Source organism: Zea mays, chromosome 6 (genome assembly GCF_902167145.1).
Source record: "Zea mays cultivar B73 chromosome 6, Zm-B73-REFERENCE-NAM-5.0, whole genome shotgun sequence".
Classification (NCBI taxonomy): domain Eukaryota; kingdom Viridiplantae; phylum Streptophyta; class Magnoliopsida; order Poales; family Poaceae; genus Zea; species Zea mays.
In genome coordinates, this window is record NC_050101.1 from 41,352,314 (window position 1) to 41,363,434 (window position 11,121).

At 44.9% G+C, this 11,121-nt stretch overlaps 1 protein-coding gene across 1 annotated transcript; it reads right to left on the minus strand.

Moving 5' to 3' along the window:
• Positions 1–202: 202 nt before the first annotated feature.
• LOC103630984 (G-type lectin S-receptor-like serine/threonine-protein kinase At2g19130) lies at positions 203–1,165 on the minus strand. The gene has a single exon (XM_008652005.3). The coding sequence runs from the start codon at positions 1,163–1,165 to the stop codon at positions 377–379; it is 789 nt and encodes a 262-aa protein (XP_008650227.3). The 3' UTR covers positions 203–376.
• Between the last annotated feature and the right edge of the window lie 9,956 nt (positions 1,166–11,121).

Genomic DNA, 11,121 nt, shown 5'->3' on the forward strand with positions numbered 1-11,121 from the left:
TTAAGTACAGGGACGAATAAAATACAGCTTCGACTGCATGCGTATGTTTAGGGTAACATGGAAGAAACAGCGACGACGCTGCAGGCTGCGTGCAGCTCCAGCTACCTGCATGTTCGTTGATTCAGCGCTAAACCAAACGCGTGACCTGCCAGTTGTGTAAGCAATGCAAATTGAGTTATTGTCAATTGCACTAATGATTGTCAACGCCATAGAACCACTCAGATTTTCAGATCGTCTTACCATAGACAAAGGCTTAATCTGACCACGCAGACGCAGTCAAGCAGGAAGTGCTGCCATGCCAGCCATGCTCGAGCTCAATCATCATGAGGCCTCGCGTCGTCACGACGGAGATGGAATTATCTAGTCTAGCTATGAACTATCTATCACACGAAATCCGCATTGGCGCGTGCTGTAATAGCTGCAAGTAGTATTGGCACTGGGGGCATATCGAGCTCCTGGAGGCCCTCAAGAACGCGGACAACGTCAGCCATGGTCGGCCGGTCGCACTCGTCGTCTTGGATGCACCAGAACGCGACTTTGCACAGCCTCTCCGCCTCCTCCAGGCTGAGGTCTCCCTGCTGAGAGCCTGCGGCGGCGTGTTCCTCTGCCCGGACACGATCTCCAGGACCACCATGCCAAAGCTGTAGACGTCCACCTTGGGCGTGATGGGGACCCCGCTCAGCCACTCCGGGGCGAGGTACCCTGCTGTCCCCCGGAACGTGGTCAGGACCCGGCTGAAGTCTCGGCCGACGAACGCCGCCATCCCGAAGTCCGCGATCTTGGGCGCGAAGGACGCATCGAGGAGGATGTTCTCCGGCTTGATGTCGCAGTGGATGATGCACTCGCGGTAGCTCTGGTGTAGGTAGCACAGTCCTCTTGCGACCCCGACGGTGATCCTGTACCTCTTGCTCCAATCCAGCGCAGTGGCGACGGCGACGGCGTTGCTATGCTGGAACAGATGCGCGTCGAGGGAGCCGTTCACCACGTGCTCGTACAAAAGCAGCCTCTTGTCGCCTTCGCAGCAAAAGCCGATCAGTCTGACCAGGTTCCTAGGTAGATAACATACCAGTGAGGGATTGAAAGCAATGGAGATCAAAGTTATGAGCTTGTAAGAGATCAATGCCAGTACAGCTAGGGGAAGGGGAGAGTTGCTAGGAGATAACATGCATCAAATACCAGATAGTTGCTTGTGAGAAAAAATTTATGGAAAAAATGCCCTTGAATATAACAGGTAATGGATATCCTAGTTTGAAAACAAGTAATCAGATTGTGACCACTTTTCTCTAGTATTTATACCTCCATTTTTTCACAGTTGCAGCAACATGGCGTCATGTCATGCTCATGCAAAGGGCAATACTTCTAGCCCTAGAATGTGTGGGCTCTGTACTCTATCAAGCCACTCATTTTTGTTAGGATCTGTACAAATACTAATGCATATGCAATTTATCAGTATGTGGTGCAGATCATTCAGGTTTCCGAGGAAGCCTTACAAACTGAAGGGAGACATCACAGTTTGGATGATGCAGCTCTTTGTAGCACAACTTGTGGTATGAATTTGTACCCAACAAGGTGTCCGTGACAAATACAAGAAAAAACAAACAGTCGATCAAAAATCCACCAAACTAACAAACACGAAACAGGAGGCACGGCGAAACCAGGACTAGTTCTTAGTTCATGTCATTTGATAAAGAGTATTTGTTTCATTTCTGTAGAAGTACAAAACATCTGTTGTTTTATATCAGCAGTGATCAGAAATTCAAGCCTGCATTACTTCATTTCAGTACCTTTACATTTCATATCCGTGGCAAATTTCTTCATAAGAAAATTTGTGTCTAAAATTTGCTGATATGACGAGATATAATATGGTGGGATTTTTATCTCCGCCAAAACTTGACTTTACTGGCTGAACGAACCCAGACAGAAGGAAATCCCAAATGGCCATTTTCCTTGAGTTGAACCAGCCTCATAATATTATATCTGAAAGGGAAATAGGCTTACACCTTTTCCTAATTGATTTTGGTGGTTGAATTGCCCAACACAAATAATTGGACTAACTAGTTTGCTCTAGACTATAAGTTCTACAGGTGACAAAGGTTCACAATAAACCAATAAAAAGACCAAGAAAGGGTTCAAACAAAGAGAGCAAAAGACAACCGAAGTGTGCCATGGTCTGGCGCACCGGACTGTCCGGTGTGCCACCGGACAGTGTCCGGTGCACCAGGGGATTCCAGCCTGAACTTGCCACCTTCGGGAATTCTAGGAGCCGCTCCGCTATAATTCATTGGACTGTCCGGTGTAGCACCGGACTGTCTGGTGTGCCAGCGGAGTAACTACAGCGCCAACGGTCGTCTGCACTAGCAGTTAATGCGCTACAGTGCGCGCAGAAGTCAGAGCAGAGCCAGAAGGCGCACCGGACAGTCTACAGGACCTGTCCGGTGCACCACCGGACTGTCTGGTGACCCAGATGTCAGAAGCTCCAACGGTCAGAATCCAACGACCGGGTGACGTGGCTGGCGCACCGGACAGTGTCCGGTGGCGCACCGGACTGTCCGGTGCGCCATGCGACAGAATCCCTCACCAACGGTTCTTTTGGTGGTTGGGGCTATAAATACCCCCAACCAACACACTTCAATGCATCCAAGTTTTCAGCCTTCAAACACCTTACAAGAGCTATAGCATTCAATACAAGACACAATCAAAGAGATCAAATCCTCTCCCAAGTCCAAAGATCATTCCAATCAAATAGTGACTCATGAGAGAGAGACTTGTGTTCATTTGAGCTTTTGCGCTTGGATTGCTTTTCTTCTTCCTTCTTTCTTGTGTGTTCAACTCAATTGTAACCAAGGCAAGAGACACCAATTGTGTGGTGGTCCTTGTGGGGACTTAGTGTCCCGTTTGATTGAGAAGAGAAGCTCACTCGGTCTAAGTGACCGTTTGAGAGAGGAAAAGGGTTGAAAGAGACCCGGTCTTTGTGACCACCTCAACGGGGAGTAGGTTTGCAAGAACCAAACCGCGGTAAAACAAATCACCGTGTCATCCGCCTTATTTGCTTGTGATTTGTTTTCGCCCTCTCTTTTGGACTCAAATTTAATTCTAATGCTAACCCCGGCTTGTAGTTGTGCTTAAAGTTTGTAAATTTCAGATTCTCCCTATTCACCCCCCTCTAGGCGACTTTCAATTGGTATCAAAGCCCGATACTTCATTAGAGCCTAACCGCTCGAAGTGATGTCGGGAGATCACGCCAAGAAGAAAATGGTGACCGACGAGAAGCCCGCCACAAGCCATGGGAAGGCTCCATCCGGGGAGTCCGACAACAAGGTGAAGGGATCCCCTTCACACGACAAGTCGCGTCGGAGCGGCAAGAAGAAAAAGAAGATGAAGAAAGTCGTCTACTACGAGACCGACTCTTCATCGCCATCCACCTTCGGCTCCGACACGCCGTCCGTCACTTCTAAGCGCCATGAGCGCAAGAAGTTTAGTAAGATCCCCTTACGTTATCCTCGCATTTCCAAACACACCCCTTTACTTTCCGTCCCACTAGGCAAACCACCGGTTTTTGACGGTGAAGATTATTGTATGTGGAGTGATAAAATGAGGCACCATCTAACCTCACTCCACGCTAGCATTTGGGACATTGTTGAGTTTGGTGCACAGGAACCATCCGTGGGGGATGAAGGCTATTACTCGGATGAAGTAGCTCAAATCCGACACTTCAACTCCCAAGCCACCACTATACTCCTCGCCTCTCTAAGTCGAGAGGAGTATAACAAGGTGCAAGGGTTGAAGAGCGCCAAAGAGATTTGGGATGTACTCAAGACCGCGCATGAAGGAGACGAGGTGACCAAGATCACCAAGAGGGAAACGATCGAGGGGGAGCTCGGTCGCTTCATGCTTCACCAAGGGGAGGATCCACAAGCCATGTACAACCGGCTCAAGACCTTGGTGAACCAAGTGCGCAACCTCGGGAGCACTAAATGGGATGACCATGAAATGGTCAAGGTTATTCTTAGATCACTCGTATTTCTTAATCCCACTCAAGTTCAATTAATTCGTGGTGATCCTAGATATAAGCTAATGTCTCCCGAGGAAGTTATAGGCAAATTTGTGAGCTTTGAGTTGATGATCAAAGGCTCCAAGAAAATCATCGAGCAAGGCGCCTCCTCCACACCCGATGTACAACCCGTTGCATTCAAGGCAACGGAGGAGAAGAAGGAAGACTCTACACCTAGTAGGGTCCCCATCGACGCCTCCAAGCTTGACAATGAGGAGATGGCGCTCATCATCAAGAGCTTTCGCCAAATCCTAAAGCAAAGGAGGGGGAAGGACTACAAGCCCCGCTCCAAGAAAGTTTACTACAAGTGTGGTAAGTCCGGTCATTTTATTGCAAAATGTCCATTATCAAGTGATAGTGACAGGGGCGACGACAAGAAGGGAAAGAGAAGAGAGAAGAAGAGATATTACAAGAAGGGCAACGATGCCCATGTTTGCCGGGAGTGGGACTCCGACGAGAGCTCCACCGACTCCTCCTCCGACGAGGACGTCGCAAACATCACCGTCACCAAGGGCCTTCTCTTCCCCAACGTCGGCCACAAGAGCCTCATGACAAAGGACGGCAAGAAGAAGGTAAAATCTAGATCCTCCACTAAGTATGCAACATCTAGTGATGAGGCTAATTCTAGTGATGATGAGGATGATTTATTAACACTTTTTGCCAACCTAAACATGCAACAAAAGGAGAAATTAAATGAATTAATTAGTACTATTCATGATAAGGATGAACTCTTAGATAGTCAAGAGAACTTCCTAATTAAAGAAAATAAAAAGCATGTTAAGGTTAAAAATGCTTATGCTCTAGAGGTAGAAAAATGTGAAAAATTATCTAGTGAGCTAAGCACTTGCCATGATATTATTTCCAACCTTAGAAATGAAAATGCCAAACTAATTGCTAAGGTTGAGAAATCAAGTGTTGATGATGATTCAATTGACAATCTTAGAAATGATAATGCTAGTTCAATTGCTAAAATTGAAAAATTGAATGCCTCTCTTGCTAGCCTTAGAAATGAGAATGAAAAATTAATTGCTAAGACTAAGGAATTAAATGTTTGCAATGTTTCAATTTCCTATATTAGAGATGAGAATGACATTTTACATGCTAAGATTGTTGAACTAAATTCTTGCAAACCCTCTACATCTACCGTTGAGCATGTTACTATTTGCACTAGATGTAGAGATGTTAACATTGATGCTATTCATGATCACATTACTATGATTAAACAACAAAATGATCATATAGCAAATTAGATGCTAAAATTGCCGAGCATTAATTAGAAAATGAAAAATTTAAATTTGCTCGTAGTATGCTCTATAGTGGGAGACGCCGTGGCATTAAGGATGGCATTGGCTTCCAACAGGGAGGCAATGTCAAACTCAATGCCCCTCCTAAAAGATTATCTAATTTTGTTAAGGGCAAGGCTCCCATGCCTCAGGATAACAAGGGTTACATTTTATACCCTACCGGTTATCCCGAGCACAAAATTAGGAGAATTCACTCTAGGAAGTCTCACTCTGGCTCTAATCATGCTTTTATGTATAAGAGTGAGGCATCTAGTTTTAGGCAATCAACCCGTGCTAAATTGACTAAGAAGAAAACTCCTATTGCATCAAATTAACCTAATATTTCATTTAAGACTTTTGATGCATCTTATGTGCTTACTAACAAATCAGGCAAAGTAGTTGCCAAATATGTTGGGGGCAAACACAAGGGGTCAAAGACTTATGTTTGGGTACCCAAGGTGCTTGTTTCTAATTTCAAAGGACCCAAGACCGTTTGGGTACCTAAGAACAAGGCCTAAAATTGTTTTGTAGGTTTATGCATCTAGGAGCTCAAGTTGGATCATCGATAGCGGGTGCACAAACCACATGACAGGGGAGAAGAAGATGTTCTCCTCCTATGAGAAAAACCAAGATCCCCAATGAGCGATCACATTCGGGGATGTGAATCAAGGTTTGGTCAAAGGATTGGGTAAAATCGCTATATCTCCTGACCATTCTATTTCCAATGTTTTTCTTGTAGATTCTTTAGATTACAATTTGCTTTCTGTTTCTCAATTATGCAAAATGGGCTATAACTGTCTTTTTACGGATATAGGTGTTACTGTCTTTAGAAGAAGTGATGATTCAGTAGCATTTAAGGGAGTGTTAGAGGGTCAGCTATACTTAGTAGATTTTGATAGAGCTGAACTCGACACTTGCTTAATTGCTAAGACTAACATGGGTTGGCTCTAGCACCGTCGACTAGCTCATGTTGGGATGAAGAATCTTCATAAGCTTTTAAAGGGAGAGCACATTTTGGGACTAATCAATGTTCATTTTGAGAAAGACAGGGTTTGTAGCACATGTCAACCAGGGAAGCAAGTCAGTGTTCATCATCCACACAAAAACATCATGACGACTGACAGGCCGCTTGAACTACTCCACATGGACCTATTCGGCCCGATCGCTTACATAAGCATCGGCGGGAGTAAGTACTGTCTAGTTATTATGGATGAATATTCTCGCTTCACTTGGGTGTTCTTTTTGCAGGAAAAATCACAAACCCAAGAGACATTAAAAGGATTCTTGAGACGGGCTCAAAATGAGTTCGGCTTAAGGATCAAAAGATTAGAAGCGATAACGGGACAGAGTTCAAGAACTCACAAATCGAAAGCTTTCTTGAGGAGGAGGGCATCAAGCATGAGTTCTCTTCTCCCTACACACCACAACAAAATGGTGTAGTGGAGAGGAAGAATAGAACTCTATTGGACATGGTAAGGACCATGCTTGATGAGTACAAGATTTCGGACCGGTTTTGGGCGGAAGCGGTCAACACCGCTTGCTACGCCATCAACCGGCTATATCTTCACCGAATCCTCAAGAAGACATCTTATGAACTCCTAACCGGTAAAAGCCCAATGTTTCATATTTTAGAGTCTTTGGTAGCAAATGTTTTATTCTTGTTAAAAGAGGTAGAAAATCTAAATTTGCTCCTAAGGCTGTAGAAGGCTTTTTACTAGGATATGATTCAAACACAAGGGCCTATAGAGTCTTTAACAAGTTATCTGGACTAGTTGAAGTTTCTTGTGACATTGTGTTTGATGAGACTAACGACTCTTCTCACACCCGGGTTTTAGGGGACCAAAGCCCGGGCGCAAACATAATCACCAGGTGTGCTGGGACCAAGTCTCACACATATGATGAATCATGGCACAGGATCGAATGTCACATCTTTACTACATAACAGGAGTTCTATACAAAATAAATAAATAATTACATTATAAGGAGACAACGGTCCAGCAACCCCAAAGTTGACTGGGAGACGACGACCTAGACCTCTCACGAACACATCACGACATCCTCCAAGCGCCTCATCCTGCGGTACCTGTTCTTGACCTGTGGGGGGGTGTGAGACAGCAAGAGTGAGCTCACATACGTTCATCGCTCAACAAGTTGTGGGGAATAATGTGCATGAACTCGCCAAAGGTGGGAGCTCACGTGAAGTGTAAGGCTTACCAAAGAGAATGGTTAGAGCTGAGCATTGCTTTTAAAGTTGGTCAAAATTTTATTAGCAATTACTAAGTATAAGTAAATACCAACCCAATTAAGTAGTAGAACAAAAGTAACAACCTCACCTGCGATGCAATGCATATGACAAATTGAGTTTAAGTTCCATAATTTAATCATGTGAGTGTCCGAGCTGCTCATGACCGTGAGCACGACTAGTATACCAGTTTTACACTCTGCAGAGGTTGCACATCTTTACCCACAAGTCAGGTTACCCATCTGCCAAGGGATCGCGACTTCCCATACACCTCTACCGAGGAGGTGAGGCAGGGTAACACTACGAGGCCTTTACAAAGTTCCACTAGCTTCAGAAAACCCGCTACAGTTTATAGGAAGCTCCAATGCAGGAATCCCTTGCAGGACCGCCATCGCAACAAAATCCTCCCGAGGGCCTCCCTACACTGACCACTCCCCTACTGCCCTTGCCCCTTTCGGGTAAGGTAGTCTTCCACTAGCTTTCCTAATTAATCGGCCAAGGGCATTCCATTAAACCCTTGTGGTAGCACTGTTTTCCCGGGTGGTTCTCCATGTTCCAATTAACATAATGATCTTATCATGAACAATAAATAGCAACTGATAACAAAAGTATGAATAATATGTATCTCAATGCCCAAATCCACATATAGCACTAGCAAGTACTACCCAGAAAGTTTAGTGGTAAACAAGGCATAAAGATAGACAAACTAGGGTAACCTATTGGGTCCCATCAAAATTAACCTATGCAGATCATTATGATTAATTAGAACATGAGTGGGTAAAAGAAGTGATCAAGGGCACAACTTGCCTGGGACTTGAGATTCCAGATACCAGGATGATCTTCAGATGACTCGCGACCTCACGCTAGTCGTAGCAATACAAACAAGCATGGTATCTACAAAATTAACATCACACCAAACATAAGAATAAACTACGTAATAATAATCTACGCGTTTCTACGAGATCGTAGGAACAAGAATCACTAAATTTGGAGGTATAGATTTTAAGTTATGGATTTTCTAAGGTTTTATACATTTAATATAAGATTAAGTGGGAAATAAATTTAAATGTGCATTTCATGTAAAAACAGTGGTACTATTTAATAGATAATAATATTACCAAATTATAGGAACTGGAATGGTCCAATTTGGAGTTCATATGCATTTTCTATGAATTAAACTAGTTTCTGCAATTAAATTTATACTAAAAACCATTTTCTAAACTATTTTCCTGGTTTTATTAATTATCTGGACTAGGCCTCGAATACTAAAAACTGCAGGGGCTAGCGGGTAATTTAAACTAGACTCAGTGAATAATACCCACAGGATGGCGGGTTAGTTATCTAATAACCGAAGGGCTCATTTGCAATTCAGCCAGCGAAGCGGTATCGGCTCCTGTGAGCCGCCCGATCGGTGCTCAACGGCTCTGGTTTAATGAATCGAAGGGGGTACGGCATCAACTAATCTCAGCCACCAGAAATCGGTCCAACGGTGAGGATCATGGTTGTGTGAACGAGTACGCTTGCTCAATCTAAGCCATCCATGGGTCGATCTACGGCCCTAGACCTTTCACTAAGCTTCCACCGAGACCGACCATGGCGGCCTCCGCACTGGCGGCAGTGCCACGACCGCCCATGGATGACCGGTTTTCCCCACGTCCGAGTTTGACTGATGGTCCATGGAATCGTAGAGGTGACAACGGATTCGAGCTGGAACTACTTGTCACTAACCATCCCGAGCTGAGGCCGTTTTACCGCGTGCGACGGCGACCTCGCCATACCGACACCGACGATAGGTGCCCCAGCACACCCGAAGCCCGATTGACAAATTCCGAGAACGCTACACTATGCGCAGAGCATCACGAATCGCTAGGTAGAGCACCTACCCGAGATAGAGGTACAAAATCACGTGCCCACGTAGACCACCGCACAGCGGCAGAATCCCTGCTCCGTCGAGCAATTGCCGGTGACCAAGCTCCCACCGATGGGTTAATCCGGGCGCGAACGAGCGAGAAGAAGCAGGGGTAGACTCACGATGATCGGAGCAGCGAATGCGGATTTCCCTGATTCCCCGGCGGCGCGATTCGAGCTCCCCACTGCTCCCTCTCTCTCGGGCAACGGCGATGGCGACGGACTGGATGAGGTGAGAAGAGGAGGTCGCAGGCCCAATTTATAGCCCGGGGGCGAGGGTATTCATGGCCGACCCCGTCTGGAGGTCTGCGCGGCGAAGATCTTGGCCACGCGCAACGATCCGCATCAAATCGCAGTCCCCAAATTCTCTCTCTGTTTGTTGCCGTGAAAATCGCTGTCGTTGAAGATGAAGCACCTGCTCCGTAGTCCCACCAATCAGCGGTTCAATGAGCTGAGGCAAGCGCGTCGCCAGATAGGACCCAGCCCCGAGCGATTCCTACGCAGCCGCGGTTCCACTGGACAGACGCCTGGGAGCGACGCCCGCGCGACTCGAGAGAGGGAAGAAGAAGCAGTGCGGCGCGGCCAGGTGGGTGAGGCTGGAATGGGGGCCCCACATGGCGGTGTACCAGGGCACGGAAGCAGCGGCGTGGGCTGCGCAGAGCTATGGAATTGGGCCGAGATTGCAGCCGCAGGCCCAATTATCTCTTCCTTTCTTCTTTTTTTTATATTTTTGGTTTCCCTTTTCTTTTATTCTCTTTTCTTTCTTATTCTTGAATTCAAATTTGAATTCAAATCTCTATTGTGAATTTGTACTTTAGATTAAATATTCAAACCAAATATTCCAATATGAAAAGGTACATTTAGTTATATATTTTTCTATATACCTTATATACTCTCTTTTTCCTCAAATCCTCTTCTCGTTATTATTTTTTTTCATGTTATTATTTATTTATTTTTATTGTCACAAAATGCACACCAAATAAAGTCCAGCATGATGCACAGGTTATTTATGTGTTCTTGGTTCTAATTATCCTCTTTTAACTAGTGCTGATTATATGTAATGAATAGTAGAGACCACAAACTATTGAGATTATCTCTATCCTCTTCTATTACACTTTTGAGTATTACAAATCCTACCCCCCTTAACAGAAATCTCGTCCTCGAGGTTTGTAAGGAAAGGGATGTAATAGGTTTGGTCTAGAATTTTAGTTTCTCATTTGGTTTTGGGAATCAAAGTTTTGTTCAAGTTTTTTTTTAACAGTTAGTAGATGATATGAATATTGTATGTCTAGATATTCATTAGGTCAGGTACGGTTATGGCAAGTAGAGGTTGTGGCAAGGGTATAATAAGGAAAGACTTCATCCTAAACTATGGATATTGATTCCGCTGGCGATTCAACTTGATCTTTGAAGTCTTGAGTTGATGCTTATCCTTCTTTGACATGGTTGGTCTTCTTTGGCCTTTATTTCTTGGAGTTGTCATCCGAGTTAAGGACATATGGCTAGGACATATGTGAGTAGGATGGATTGTATGGTGTAGGTAGGTTAGAATCTCTTGCTAGGTTAAAATTGTGGGGTTATGCAACTATTGGATGGTTAAGGTAGTTGCATATGGCCAAGTCGATCTGTCATTCTTA